This window comes from Marmota marmota, unplaced genomic scaffold (assembly GCF_001458135.2).
Source record: "Marmota marmota marmota unplaced genomic scaffold, marMar, whole genome shotgun sequence".
Lineage (NCBI taxonomy): Eukaryota > Metazoa > Chordata > Mammalia > Rodentia > Sciuridae > Marmota > Marmota marmota.
The window spans coordinates 12,367,134-12,380,021 of NW_026000205.1; the positions used below are offsets into that span (position 1 = coordinate 12,367,134).

The window sequence follows — 12,888 nt, forward strand, 5'->3', positions numbered from 1 at the left end:
AAAAAAAAAAAAAAAAAAAAAAGTTCCAGGAATGCTTAACCATGAGCCATATCCCCAGCCCTTTTTATTTTAAGATAGGGTTGTGCTAGTTGCTTCGGGCTGAGATTATAGGTATGTACTACCACAGGTGTCTCTTTTTATTTTCAAGGGGTCCTGGTTCCTTTTAATGGGAAATGGTATTTAGAAACCAGGAGCCGGTCTACGTAGTCTCTGCTCTGGTGGCATTGCTTCCAGGCTTTCTATGAACAAAGCCAGAAAATAACTGTCTAAAAAAATGAGTTGAGACTCATACCTTTAATTCACATTCAACACCACAGAGTTCTTTCTCACCTTTTTCCTTTCCATTATTTGTATCTCCCTTCTCCACAGTAAAAATAGTTTCCCAACAACTATATTACTCATTTGCCCTATCCTATAATATAAATAAGTTGCTTAAGAATTAACAATAGCAATAACACTACCAATTATAGACCTAAGTTAAGATGTCATTCCATTTGTTCTTGAAATACATCCTAATGACTGTTAAGTTATTCAAATAAATTTTCTTCCCTCTGTGTGGTTATGTCATCAATTTGCTATATAGTTAGCATCTGTCATTTCTGTTTATATCCAGTTTTATTTTATTTTTTGGGGTACCGGGGATTGAACTCAGGGGCACTTGACCACTTAGTCACATCTCCAGCCCTACTTTGTATTTTATTTAGACAGGGCCTCACTGAGTTGCTTAGTACCTCTCTGTTGCTGAGGCTAGCTCTGAACTCAAAATCCTCCTGCCTCAGCCTCCAGAGGTGCTTGGGATTACAGGCATGTGCCATCACGGCCCAGCTTTATAACCAATTTTAGAGTTTGTTTTTTTCCCTCAATCTTTTTTGTGAATAAGTAAAACATTTACGTACACAAAAAGTCTATTTAAAAAAGTATAATCATAGGAAGAAATTAAGTTAATTTTAAGAAAACTCAGGAATGAGTTTTAAGAAAAACATGAAACTATATTTATGATTCTCTATGAATCTCTGTAAATAATTTCAGTGGAACTAAAAAGATAAATGACTAAAACTTGAGATTTGAATTTTTTTTCTTTTTTCATTACTGGGTATTGAACTCAGTGGGGCTCAACCACTGAGCCACATCCCCAACCCTATTTTGTACTTTAAATAAAGGTCTCAAAGTTATTTATTTTATTTTTAAAAATATTTAATTGGCTTCATACATTACAGGCAATTGAGTCATTCTTTACTGTGGGAATTTCAACAAAGACATACTTAAAAATCATTCGCAGCCGTTTTTATTTTTTATGTTGAGACAGGGTCTTGCTGAGTTGCTGAAGCTGGCCTCAAACTGGCCTCCTGAGCCACTCTGGGATTACAGGTGGTGTGTACCAAAGTGTCCAGAGGCTTTTAATAATTATAAGCAGGGGGGCTGGGGATATACTCTGTTGTTAGAGTGCTTGCCTCGCATGTACAAGGCCCTGGGTTCAATCCTCAGCACCCCCCCCAAAAAAACCCCCCAAAACCAAAAAACCAACCCATGCCAGGCTTCCTATATATTCTCACTGCAGTTGCCCCTTACTCCCGGCAGAGCCTCACACACTAGGCAAGTGCTCTTCCATTGAGGTAGACCCCCATCCCCTCTCATTAGTTTTATGTTTCAAAAACATTGTTACAAGAGAGCACTAAGCCCTCAAATATACCATGTGTGGGCATCTCTCACAGGTAGCTTTTAAAAGATATCCATACTTAATAATCCCTTTTGGAAAATTCAATCCATTTGAAAAAAATGTTCATCTTAAATGGATGTATGTATCTTATATGAATTTAAAATAAACTTTAAAGGAATCTGCTAATTGGATATATCCAGTTTTACGATGGGATTATTCTGAAAATTGACCTCCATGAAACCACTGATCACTGAAAAGACTAAGACTTTAAAAAATAATCACTATGTGTTTAACATCATGGAACAAAGTTACAAAAGAAACATCAAAACATTTTTAAAAGTTTGTGGTTAAGTTTTTTTATACCTTTGTGGTAAAGAAAAGGAAATTATGGGGGAAAAGAAAAGCATCACGTACCAACACCAACAGCACCAAACTGCTGCCCGACTAATGAACTTGGACTGAACTGACTGTATGTTGGCATCCTGCCAAAAGGTCCATAGGAACCCACTGACTGGAATGAAGAAGTAGATGAACCTAGTGAGGACTGAAAGAAAATCATGGGTTATTTTCCTAAGCAACATGAATATAACGGAGAGAAATTCAGTTTTTTAAAACTTTCAAGTATTAAATTATAACTACTAGTATAAAAGCAATTACCATGACTTATTTATTTAGTATTACAACAGCTGAACAACCTCCCTTAATATTTGTGTATTATGTACCAATTATACTCAATGGGAATTACAAACACTTTTTTCTACAAAAAAATCATCCTGTGATTTAAGAGTTTTACAGCAGATTTAGGAAAAAATAAATGAAAAGTGAGTAAGTAAAGTAACTTTGCTTAAGGAAAAATTGCATTCAGTAATACTGATGTCAGTCTGTACTGAAAGAAGTAATACACCTCACTTGTGATTTTCCTTTTATTTTCAACCATTTGAGGACTACTATTAAATTCATAGGAATGACATGCAGAAACCAACATATCCCACACAAAACATTTTTATAGGTAATTATATTAAGTTGAGGAAGATTTTTTATATAAACCTTAACTTACCAAACCTACAATATATTTAATACATATATATTTTATTAATTTATTATAAAATATTCCATAATGTAAATATGAATGTACTGAAGGCTCCTGGATATAAGGTCATTTTTTTTTTTATTTCTAGTTGTAGATGGACATAATACTTTTATTTTATGTATTTATTTTTATGTGGTGCTGAGGATCGAACCCAGTGCCTCACACATACTAGGCGAGCACTCTACCACTGAGCCACAACCCCAGCCCAATATATAAGGTCATTTATGGGAAGATCTTTATCTTGTGTTCACTATTAATATCAACTGTAAGCTAGGTACTCAATAAGTACTGCTGAATGAATAAAATGAAGTTGAAGATTCTGATGGTTGGAAGAAGTTATTCAACACCATTTTGATTTGTGCTCTCTTCATTTTTCTCCCTCTCTAAAACTGATTAACTCAAATAACTGGTTGCTACAGAATTATCAAAGATATATGTAGGGTTGGGGTTGTAGCTTGACTTGCAAGCCCTGGGTTCTATCCTCAGCACCACATAAAAATAAATAAACAAACATAAAGATATTGTATCCATGGTACAACTAAAAAAAAATTTAAAAAAGGGGGGGGCTGGGGCTGTAGCTCAGTGGCAGAGCACTTGCCTAGCATGTGTGAGGCACTGGTTTGATCCTCACCAACACATATAAAATAAATTAATAAACAAAGATATTTTATGTCAGTCTACAACTAAAAAAATATTTTAAAAAAGATATATATGGGACAATAAATAAAATAACACCAGTCTTTAATGTGGGCAGCAATTTTTCAACACTTTTGCGAAACCTTGTAGGGAAAGGGAGCTTGCTATATGAAGATGACTTGTTTTCTGTTTAAGACTTTTATCTGTTAAACAAGCAAAAAAAGAAAATTTCTGGTTCATCATTCTGTATTCTTTATTCACTTTTTCCATTTATCTCTTTTGTCACATAAGCTGATTGTTAACTATTCATGGAACACTAAATAAATGCCTGTTTAATAAAGAAATTTGACCAAGGCTATAAATGCCAGTTATGTTATTTTCAGTACTGTTGGTTATATTTAACTTTTCCTTATAATAAAGCACACTTTTATAATAATTAAAAAAAAAAAAGAAGAAAAGAATGTGTAGCGGGGGCAGGGGCTGGGGATGTGGCTCAGCAGGAGTGCACTAGCCTAGCATGTGCAAGGCCCTGGAATTCTCAGAACCGCATAAAAATAAGTAAACAAAATAAAGGTATTGTGTCCAACTAAAAAATAAATATTAAAAAAAATGTGTAGTGGAGGTGAAGCATCTCCCATCTATCTGGTGACTTCTTGAAGTACAGAATTCACCAATTTATCCTTATGTACTCAAAGGGTTATGGTGGAATAGAACTTAATGCAAATAACCTTCTATTTTTTAACAGGAATTTAGAAAATACTTAATTTAGAATTATATAGAATTGTTTTCCTTAGGAACCAGAACTTTTTATTTGTATTTAAAGCACTGTTTATTCTTTCTAACAATTCTTACTCTTGCATATGAACAACTGCTAGACAAGAAAGGCAGGAAGAAAAAAGTGTCTGTGTCTTGGCTGGACAGGGAGGGTATCACATGGGAAGAGAAGACAGGAGGACTGCCAAGTTCTACATGCTATCAAAAAAGTTGGGGGTGTGGGGAGGTGTGGGTGTATAGCTCAGTGGTAGAATGCCCTTGCATTAATCCCTAGTAAAACACACACACACACACACACACACACACACACAGAGGAAAGAATGTATATTTTCTTTCTCCACCTAAAAAATTTACATTTTTTTGGAGATTACATCACACTTCTTGCCCTAAGAAGAAAACTTTAAAAGGGAGGGATAGATAAGACTGGAGAATTTTTCAGTTTATGCTACAAGAACACATTTTATTCAAGGGAAAAACAGTGAATAAATAAACAGTGAATAAAGAAAAAGGTCCTTTTCTCTCTTCATTTAAATATCATATTCAATTTTATATTTTCTGTAGAAGAGTTTATTAGATATTATCCTTTAATAGCTGGAAGTAAAAAAAAAAAAAAACCAAACAACTGAACAAGTATATTTTATTAAAAAAAAATTTTTTTAGTTGCAGTTGGAAATAATATCTTTATTTTATTTATTGTTATGTGATGCTGAGGATCGAACCCAGCACCTTGCACATGCTAGGCGAGTGCTCTACCACTGAGCCACAACCCCAGCCCCTGAACAAGTATATTTTAAGTGACAAAAACTTAAGCAAGAAGAAAATGAATTCAGAAGAAAAATCATGGGAGAGCCACAACTTTTAATCAGCTATGCTCTCATATAAATGTTTTTTTAAATAAAACTAAGTAAACAAAATAAAGGTATTGTGTCCAACTAAAAAATAAATATTAAATATTCTTTTCTTATGGCCAAAATTCAGAAAGCTTTTGTTTTCAATGAACATGTAAACATATACTGTAATGGATAGCTTTAATTAATAATTTATAATTGTTTACATATCGTATGCTTCTATTTTAAATAAAATATGCAAATTTCCAGTTTCTTTTTCTGAGAATACTAGAGTTGTTTTTTTATTTTGGAAATTGAAGAACTTGTCTATGTTAAAAAATCCTTTTATGTTTATGCTATCTTATTATATACCATTGCACATCATACAATATATATTGTGACTTGGCATTTTCCTCCCATTAAACCTAATAATTTTTACTTAAGAGTAGCTATCATCACCCTAGTTTGTAATATAAACCATTATCTGAATAGTGTAGTGTTATAGAGCCCTGGATTCTGGAGCCAAATTGCCTGGGTCTATTCAAATTATTCTTTCTCAGCTTCCTTACTTCTAAAAGTAAGAAAAATTATGGATCAAACTCAGAGGGTACATGAGGACTGATTTTATGTACAGTGCTTGTGCTTTGAATAGAGTATCTTCTAGAGTTAGCTTTCAATAAATGTTAATCATTGTAACACTAGTCTTTTTTAAATTAAAAAAATATTTTATAGATTCTGCAGCTATTTCTTAGTTAGTCCAATTTACAATCCAAATAGAAAAATCTAGGTAAGAACATTATCTAGGTAATTTTTTTAGGTATCCAGGCAACTTTGAAATGGTAAATTATACATTCAACTAGCAGAGGCAAATCAAGGGTTATATTATGCATGTGTGCAAAGTTTACTTGTATTCCAAGACAATTTATTATCAGTTACCTGAACGATAGCTGGGTCCTGAGGCAAAGAACATTGTGGTTTTGGTGGCTCACAAACGGTGAGATCTTTAATATCACTCCCACGGAATATAATATATTCAAAGACTTCATCTCGAGGTGGTATAGGACGATCTGTTGGTCTGTCTTCTGTACCAAAGGATCGAACTGTTGAGAAAATAAAGATATGAGATGTGCTACTAGTCATCATATTCACACATTCAGGTGGGGCCTCTTATTACTGTTCCAAGTATTAAGCTGCAGTTTTGATGTATCATGTCAGAAGGTATTCACTGATTTGTAGATATCATTTTTTTTAAAGAGGACAACAGTGGGTTTTGCTTAAGCTAAATGTACTTGATTTAAAAGATTATCAGAATTATGAGGTTGTGTTCTTCCTACGTTTATATTTACCTATATTTCTGGTAACTATGGAAAGGTATTTAAATGTCCTTCCTTGCACTGCTGATTTAATGTTCCCATTCAGCAAAATAATTATTTTCAAACTTATGTCATACTTCTTGGTTAGGGAAGGGGTGGCAACAAAGATTTTTCCAGCCTACAAAGTCCTGTTTGATTTTTTTTTTTTTTTTGAAGGTAACAATTACTTGGTTAGCAAAAAGTTCTCTAGAAGCTAGAATGAGCAACTGTCAGTTATTCAGCCTCATGGGACAGCCTGAAACTCCAGAGTTACCTAAAATATCTACTGCATTATTAAGACATATTATTTTGAGCATTACTCAAAGTTAAACTGTGGACCACCTGCAACAGGGTAAACTGGCTGTAAATAAAGATTTTGACAAAATTAGACATTCTGGAGACAGAGTCCAGAAAAACGCATATTAAACCAACCCCCTGAGTCTCTAATGATTATTTAATTTTCAGGTTCACTGCCTTTAAGAATTCTGAAAAATGTATCCAAGCAGGTGCAGTGGCACATGCCTGTAATCCCAGCAACTCGGGAGGGCTGAGGCAGGAGCATTACTAGTTCCAGATGAGCCTTGGCAGCTTAGTGAGACCCTGTCACAAAATAAAAAAACAAAAAGGACTGGATGTAGCTCAGTGGTAGAGCAGTTATCTATTACACGGAAGGCCCTGGGTTTAATCCCCAGTATTGCTCCCCTTCCCAAATCATTCAAATACAGACTGAATTAGTCCAATCTGGAAGACCAAGCCCAGAATCCACATGTAGCATACTCCCTGTCCACTCTAAGTCCGGAGAAATCTTCACTACTATTCCCTAACTTAGTAGAAGGGGACTGGGATGTAGGCGTCATAAGTGAAAAGGTGTTGAATGCCCCAGTAGAGCTCCCCTTCTCCTAATGGCCAAACAATCTTTAAGCAGTCAGGAGGAAGTGACAAGGAGGCTGAAGAAAAGTGGGCTAAGACAGTAACAAATAAATCTAATTCAGCCTCATTCTGGAGCAGAGAGAAAAATCAATGGCTCTTGTACAAAAATCACAGAGAAGTTCTATTAGGTCTTCTAAGGCCTAACCAAACCATTCAAACTATATCCAAGTAAATTCAGAATGAATTAGAAAAGAATCTGTATTCCATATTCAGGCAAGCAGCTTATATTGGAATGTGTAAGGAAAAAAATTATAAAGGGTATGGAATCAAGAAAATTTTTTACAGAAGAGATAGATGAAAAGAAGCGGAGAAAAGAGAAGTAAAAGAAGCAATGAATAAGGAGTGAAGAAAAAAACAATAACAGAAATAAAACATGGTCTTCAAAGATACATGAAAAATATTCAGGACTAATATTTATAGCAGCAAAGTAACAGCACAATATATGCATCAAGAACAAGTAACAGGTTGGGCCTGGTGGTGCACACCTGAATCTTGGCTGCTTAGGTAGCTGAGGAAGGAGGATCACAAGTTCAAGGTCAGTCTAGGCAACTTATTAAAAGACTGTCTCAAAATAAAAAGGATTGGGGATATACCTCTGGGCTTAATCCTCAGTATTGGGGAAAATAAAACAAACAAGTCAATGCAGTAATATCAAGTCACTAAAAGAATAATTTGAAGAACAAGCAAAAAATGTGAAGAAAAAGTAAAAGGTAGTACAGTAATAAAAACAAGAGGTGATAGTTATGAAGATCCAAGAATTAACCAATGACCTAGTGACAACAGAATAAGAGAAAATATTAAAAACATAAGATATGGGGCTGAGAACGAAGCTCAGCAGTGGAGCACATATAATATGCTCAAGGCTCAGGGTTCAATCACTAGCACCCTGCACCATCCCCCCAAAATATAGGAAATGGCTAATAAATTCATTCACGCATGTAATTGTACATGATGATTTATTATGGCTCTAGAACAGAATGTAAATTTAGTAGTTATAGAAAGGGCTACAAAGTGTGACAAAATAATAATGCTATCACATAGCATTTTAACAAAAACTGGGAAATTAAAACACAAAAACCACAAGTCTATAAACATATACTTTATCATGTTAAATAGGGAGTCACTTGATTTAAAAAAAATTTTTTTTGATAGGGGCTGGGGATGTAGCTCAGTGGTAGAGCACATGCTCAGCATGCTGAAGGCCCTAGGTTTGCTCTCCAGCATATCCCTCCCCACAAAAGCTAGTAAATGGATTTGAAATTAAGGGTGTATTTCCCAAAACATCTTTGAAGAAAACCTTCCCAAGGCAGGCCCAGAAACTAGAATTTCTCTCCCCTCAAATAGGTCAGAGAGGGGCTGGGGTTGTGGCTCAGTGGTAGAGCACTCGCATAGCACGTGCGAGATGCTGGGTTCGATCCTTAGTACCACTTAAAAATAAATAAATAAAATAAAGGTATTGCACACAACTACAACTAAAAATAAATGAATGAATGAATGAATGAATGAATGAATAAATAAATAAATCCCTAATGTTCCCCTGCCCTTAATCCTTGACCTACCCTGTCTGAGACCTACCTCATTCCAGGGGGGTCCTGCCCTGAACACTGCTGCACTGAGAGGCTAAGCAGATTGTTGGAACCACAGACCTTGCTTGTTTTTCTCATCCAACCTACTGGCATCAGACAATACTCTTTTTGTTTAATCTCATTTTGATACAGCTGCCCATGCTTTAATCATGCCTATGCAATGAAGTCTCCATAAAACACCCCAAAGGACAAGGCTATAGAGCTTCTAGGTAGCTGAACACATGTAGGTTTTCCTAGAGGATGGTATATCCAGAGGGCATGAAAAGCTCCATGTCCCTTTTCCCATACTTTACCTATACATCTCTTTATCTGTCTTCTTTGTAACATCTGATATAATAAACCAATAGATGAGTTCTGTGGGCCACTCAAGCAAATTATCAAACCCAAGGAAGGAGTGGAAACCCCAATTTACAACTGGACAGAAGAAGCAAAGGTAAAACCTGGAGTTTGGGACTAAGCCCTTAAACTGTGAGTGCTATTTCCACAGAATTAAATAGTAGATAGTGTCAGAATTAAATTAAATCCAGCTTGTGTCTGCTTTTACAGAGCTGCTTGATTGCTGGAAGGAAGAAAATCCCTAGGTTGTTAGGATCATGAAAGCCTTTTGTTGATTGTGGTGTAAAAGCAGAGGAAAAATAGAGCATGTGTTATTCCAAAAGACGTGGTAAAATCCAAAAATCTACAGTAGGCTGGTAACATTCCTTCTTGCTCACAGGAGGTCAGTCTTTGTTCTATTAAAGTTCTCCTCCACCTTTTAAGGTACAGGAGATTGAGCCCAGGGGTACTTAACCACTGAACAACATCTCTAGCCATTTTTATATTTTATTTAGAGACAGAGGCTTGGTAGGTTGCTTAGGGCCTTGCTTAGTTGCTGAGGCTGGATCCTCCTGCCTCAGCCTCCTGAGCAACTGAGATTATAGGTGTGGGACACAGCACCAACTTGTTCTATTACAGCATTTAAGGGTTTAGTGGAGGCCCGTCAACATTTTATTTTGGGTAATCTAGTTACTCAAAACCTACACATTTAAACACTAATCTTATCCAAAAAATATCTTCTCAGAAATATGGAGAATGCCTGATCTGTCTTCTTTGTAACATCTGTTATAAGGCACTGTGGCCCACTGACACATAAAATTAAATATCATACAACTCTACCAAGTATGAAGTTATCTTTCTCCTCTGAAAATCATACTGCATTCTATCATTCTAGCTATACTTCCTCCTTCTAAAATTTAAAGATGCTCAGGAGAAAGATATGTATTTAAATCATCTTTGCAACTCCCACAGAATCTAACACAGTGCCCCACATATAGCAGACATCTGACTACTTCTTGAATAAATCCTAAAGTGGAAAGGTATTAAGTAAGCTATTTCCAAAAGTATTGAACAGTGTTTAATACAAAGGGAATTGGATTAAATTATACAATAAACCTACTTAGGATAAAATAAAAGAATGTGTTTTGAGCAAACTTCAGAAATAACAACTGCTTACATAGATGGTGCTGGCTGTTTAGGAGGAAGCCAGGATATGCAGGATGTTAGCAGGGTGTTAGTGGGGTTGGAAACTTGTTTGCTATATGTTTCAATTCTCTCTGCCACCCAATGAATCAAGAGGGGGATGCTTCAGCTGGGACTGTCATTGACCCCAGCTATATAAACATTAAAGAAAATTTATGTCTATGAAAAAATAGAATAATGAAGATGATTCAAACGAGAAAAAATACCTATTGCGGCATGTTCAGAGAGCATTAATCAATGTACAAGAATTAGGAGATGAAAAAAATTCAGATCATCACACAAATGCTTGAATTAATGGAAAATTGAGAAAGACAAATGGAGTTACATTTACAGTCTCTCCAAGATCATGCTGAAAGTGAATGAGCCTCAGCAGAAACAAAAATGAATTCTAGCCAGCCAGAAAGAGCTTCAAGAAGATCCCACAGGTACAGAACCAGTGAAAGTCATGATTTATGTTACAGACAAATGGGATCAAGACTGTGATGATCAGTCACCTAAAGAAAGAAAATCCAAGTCAGCCAAGAAAAAGAAATGCTCTAAGGTCATGCAGGAAAGATAAGCCTCGCCTACTGAATTTGCACTAGATCCCAATGACCTATACATCATTTATGTAACCACATTTCTTCGGGGGAAATGAGAGAACTTATAAAACAAAGAGGAAATGGTATTGCCCAAAGTGCAGGGGGAGATAATGAGAAAACAACAGACTAAAGTACTGAAAAGACACAAAAGGAGAGAAGATTGAGGTAGTGACGATCAATTCATATTTTCAAGGATTTATATGTCTTTTATACAATTCATTTACTTTTAGAAAATATTTCAAGGTAAATTCAGAAGACTAAGGAATAATGTTTAATCATTAGTATTAATGGTGTATTAAAAGTTGAACTTAGGAAAAAAAACTGGATGCCAACAGAATGTGGGGAAAACTGTTAGTATTGTATAAAATTGTCTATATTTTGATTTAAAAAATCAACTGCAAAAGCATCAAGTCAGGAAAAAGGTTACAGTTGGTATTTCTCTTCTGACATTTACACAGAAGTCCAGCTCTTGTTCTACTTCCAGTACTATACACTAATTCTTGCTGAAACCATCTGAAATATAGCAGATTTGGAATAAAGCTATAAAAATGAAACTTTAATATTTTTTAATTATTTAAATATTAAAAGAGCAATCATCTCTTCTACAGTGCAGACCCTTTGTACAGGCCCTGAAAATAAAGTGGTTGTGAACAAACATATATAATATGTATTATCACATATAATATATAATATACAATATTATATATAATATATAAATATATTTTATAAAATATGTTATACATACATTTATTTACTTACTTGATTGAATGAACCCAGGGGCTCACATATGCTAGGTAATGCTCTACTGATAAGCTACAACCCCACTCAATGGATTTTCTATTTAGGACCAGAGCTACACAAAAGGTTCCACAGGCCTGCTCTTTGAATTGCACCACAGTCTGCTTCTATAAAACCCCTTTTTCCCACAATCATAGGTTTAAGATCTTGCTCAACTAATGAGATTCTCTCACTTGCAATTTCACTCGCTTCCTCTTTCAGGTTAAGGAAGTATTCTTTATCCAAAATGCTTGGGACCAGATGTGTTTTAGATTTTGAAAAGTGGTGTCCTGGGGATGGAACCTGAGTATAAATAAAAAAATTCATAAATGTTTCAAATATACCTTATACACATAGCCTAAAAGTAAATTTATATAGCACTGTTGGTATTGTATAAAATTGTCTATATTTTGACTTCAATCTGTTACTGGACTTCAGGTGTAAAAAGTTACAAATTTTTTATTTTCAAATTAGGGGTGCTCAAGCTATATACAGAGATTTACTCAGATATATATATATATATATATATATATATATACATACATACATATACACACACACACACACATATACACATATATATATTTATTTTTTAGTTGTAGGTGGACACAATAACTTTTTTTTTTATGTAGTGCTGAGGATAGAACCCTGTGTCTCATGCATGCTAAGTGAGCACTCTACCTCTGAGCCACAACCCCAGCCCTTCTTTTTTTAATTTTTAAATATATATATATTTAGCTGTAGATGGACACAATATCTTAATTTTGTTTGTTTATTTTTATGTGGTACACAGGATCGAACCCAGGGCCTCATACGTGCTAGGAAAGTGCTCTATCACTGAACTACCTCCCCAGGCTTTTTTATTTTTTGCTACTAGCGTTTGAACCCAGGGGTGTTTAACCACTGAGCCACATCCCTAGCCCTTTTTATTTTGAGATATGGTCTCACCAAGTTGCTTCAGGTCTTGCTAAATTGCTGAGACTAGCTTTAAGGCTGCCTGCCTCAGCCTTCTGAGCTGCTAGGATTAAAGGCATGTTCCACTGCACCTGGCATAGTCTTTTCATATTTCTTATTTTGAGACAGGGGTTTGCTAAGCTGCTGAAGCTTACCTTGATTTTATTTTATATATATATATATATATCTGTCTCTTATACACATCT

At 35.1% G+C, this 12,888-nt stretch overlaps 1 protein-coding gene and 1 pseudogene across 4 annotated transcripts in view; one reads left to right on the forward strand and one right to left on the reverse strand.

The window, feature by feature from the left end:
• Lsm14a (LSM14A mRNA processing body assembly factor) overlaps positions 1–12,888 on the reverse strand; it is a 66,465-nt gene that overhangs the window by 36,337 nt on the left and 17,240 nt on the right. For all 4 annotated transcript variants that reach the window (XM_015496919.2, XM_015496917.2, XM_048790963.1 and 1 more), the window contains exons 2-3: positions 5,921–6,084; positions 2,072–2,201 (exon numbers count right to left, since the gene is read on the reverse strand). In XM_015496919.2, coding sequence (XP_015352405.1) covers positions 2,072–2,201; positions 5,921–6,084 — 294 coding nt within the window. The remainder of the gene's footprint in view (positions 1–2,071; positions 2,202–5,920; positions 6,085–12,888) is intronic.
• On the forward strand, positions 6,193–11,120 carry LOC125612657 (annotated as a pseudogene).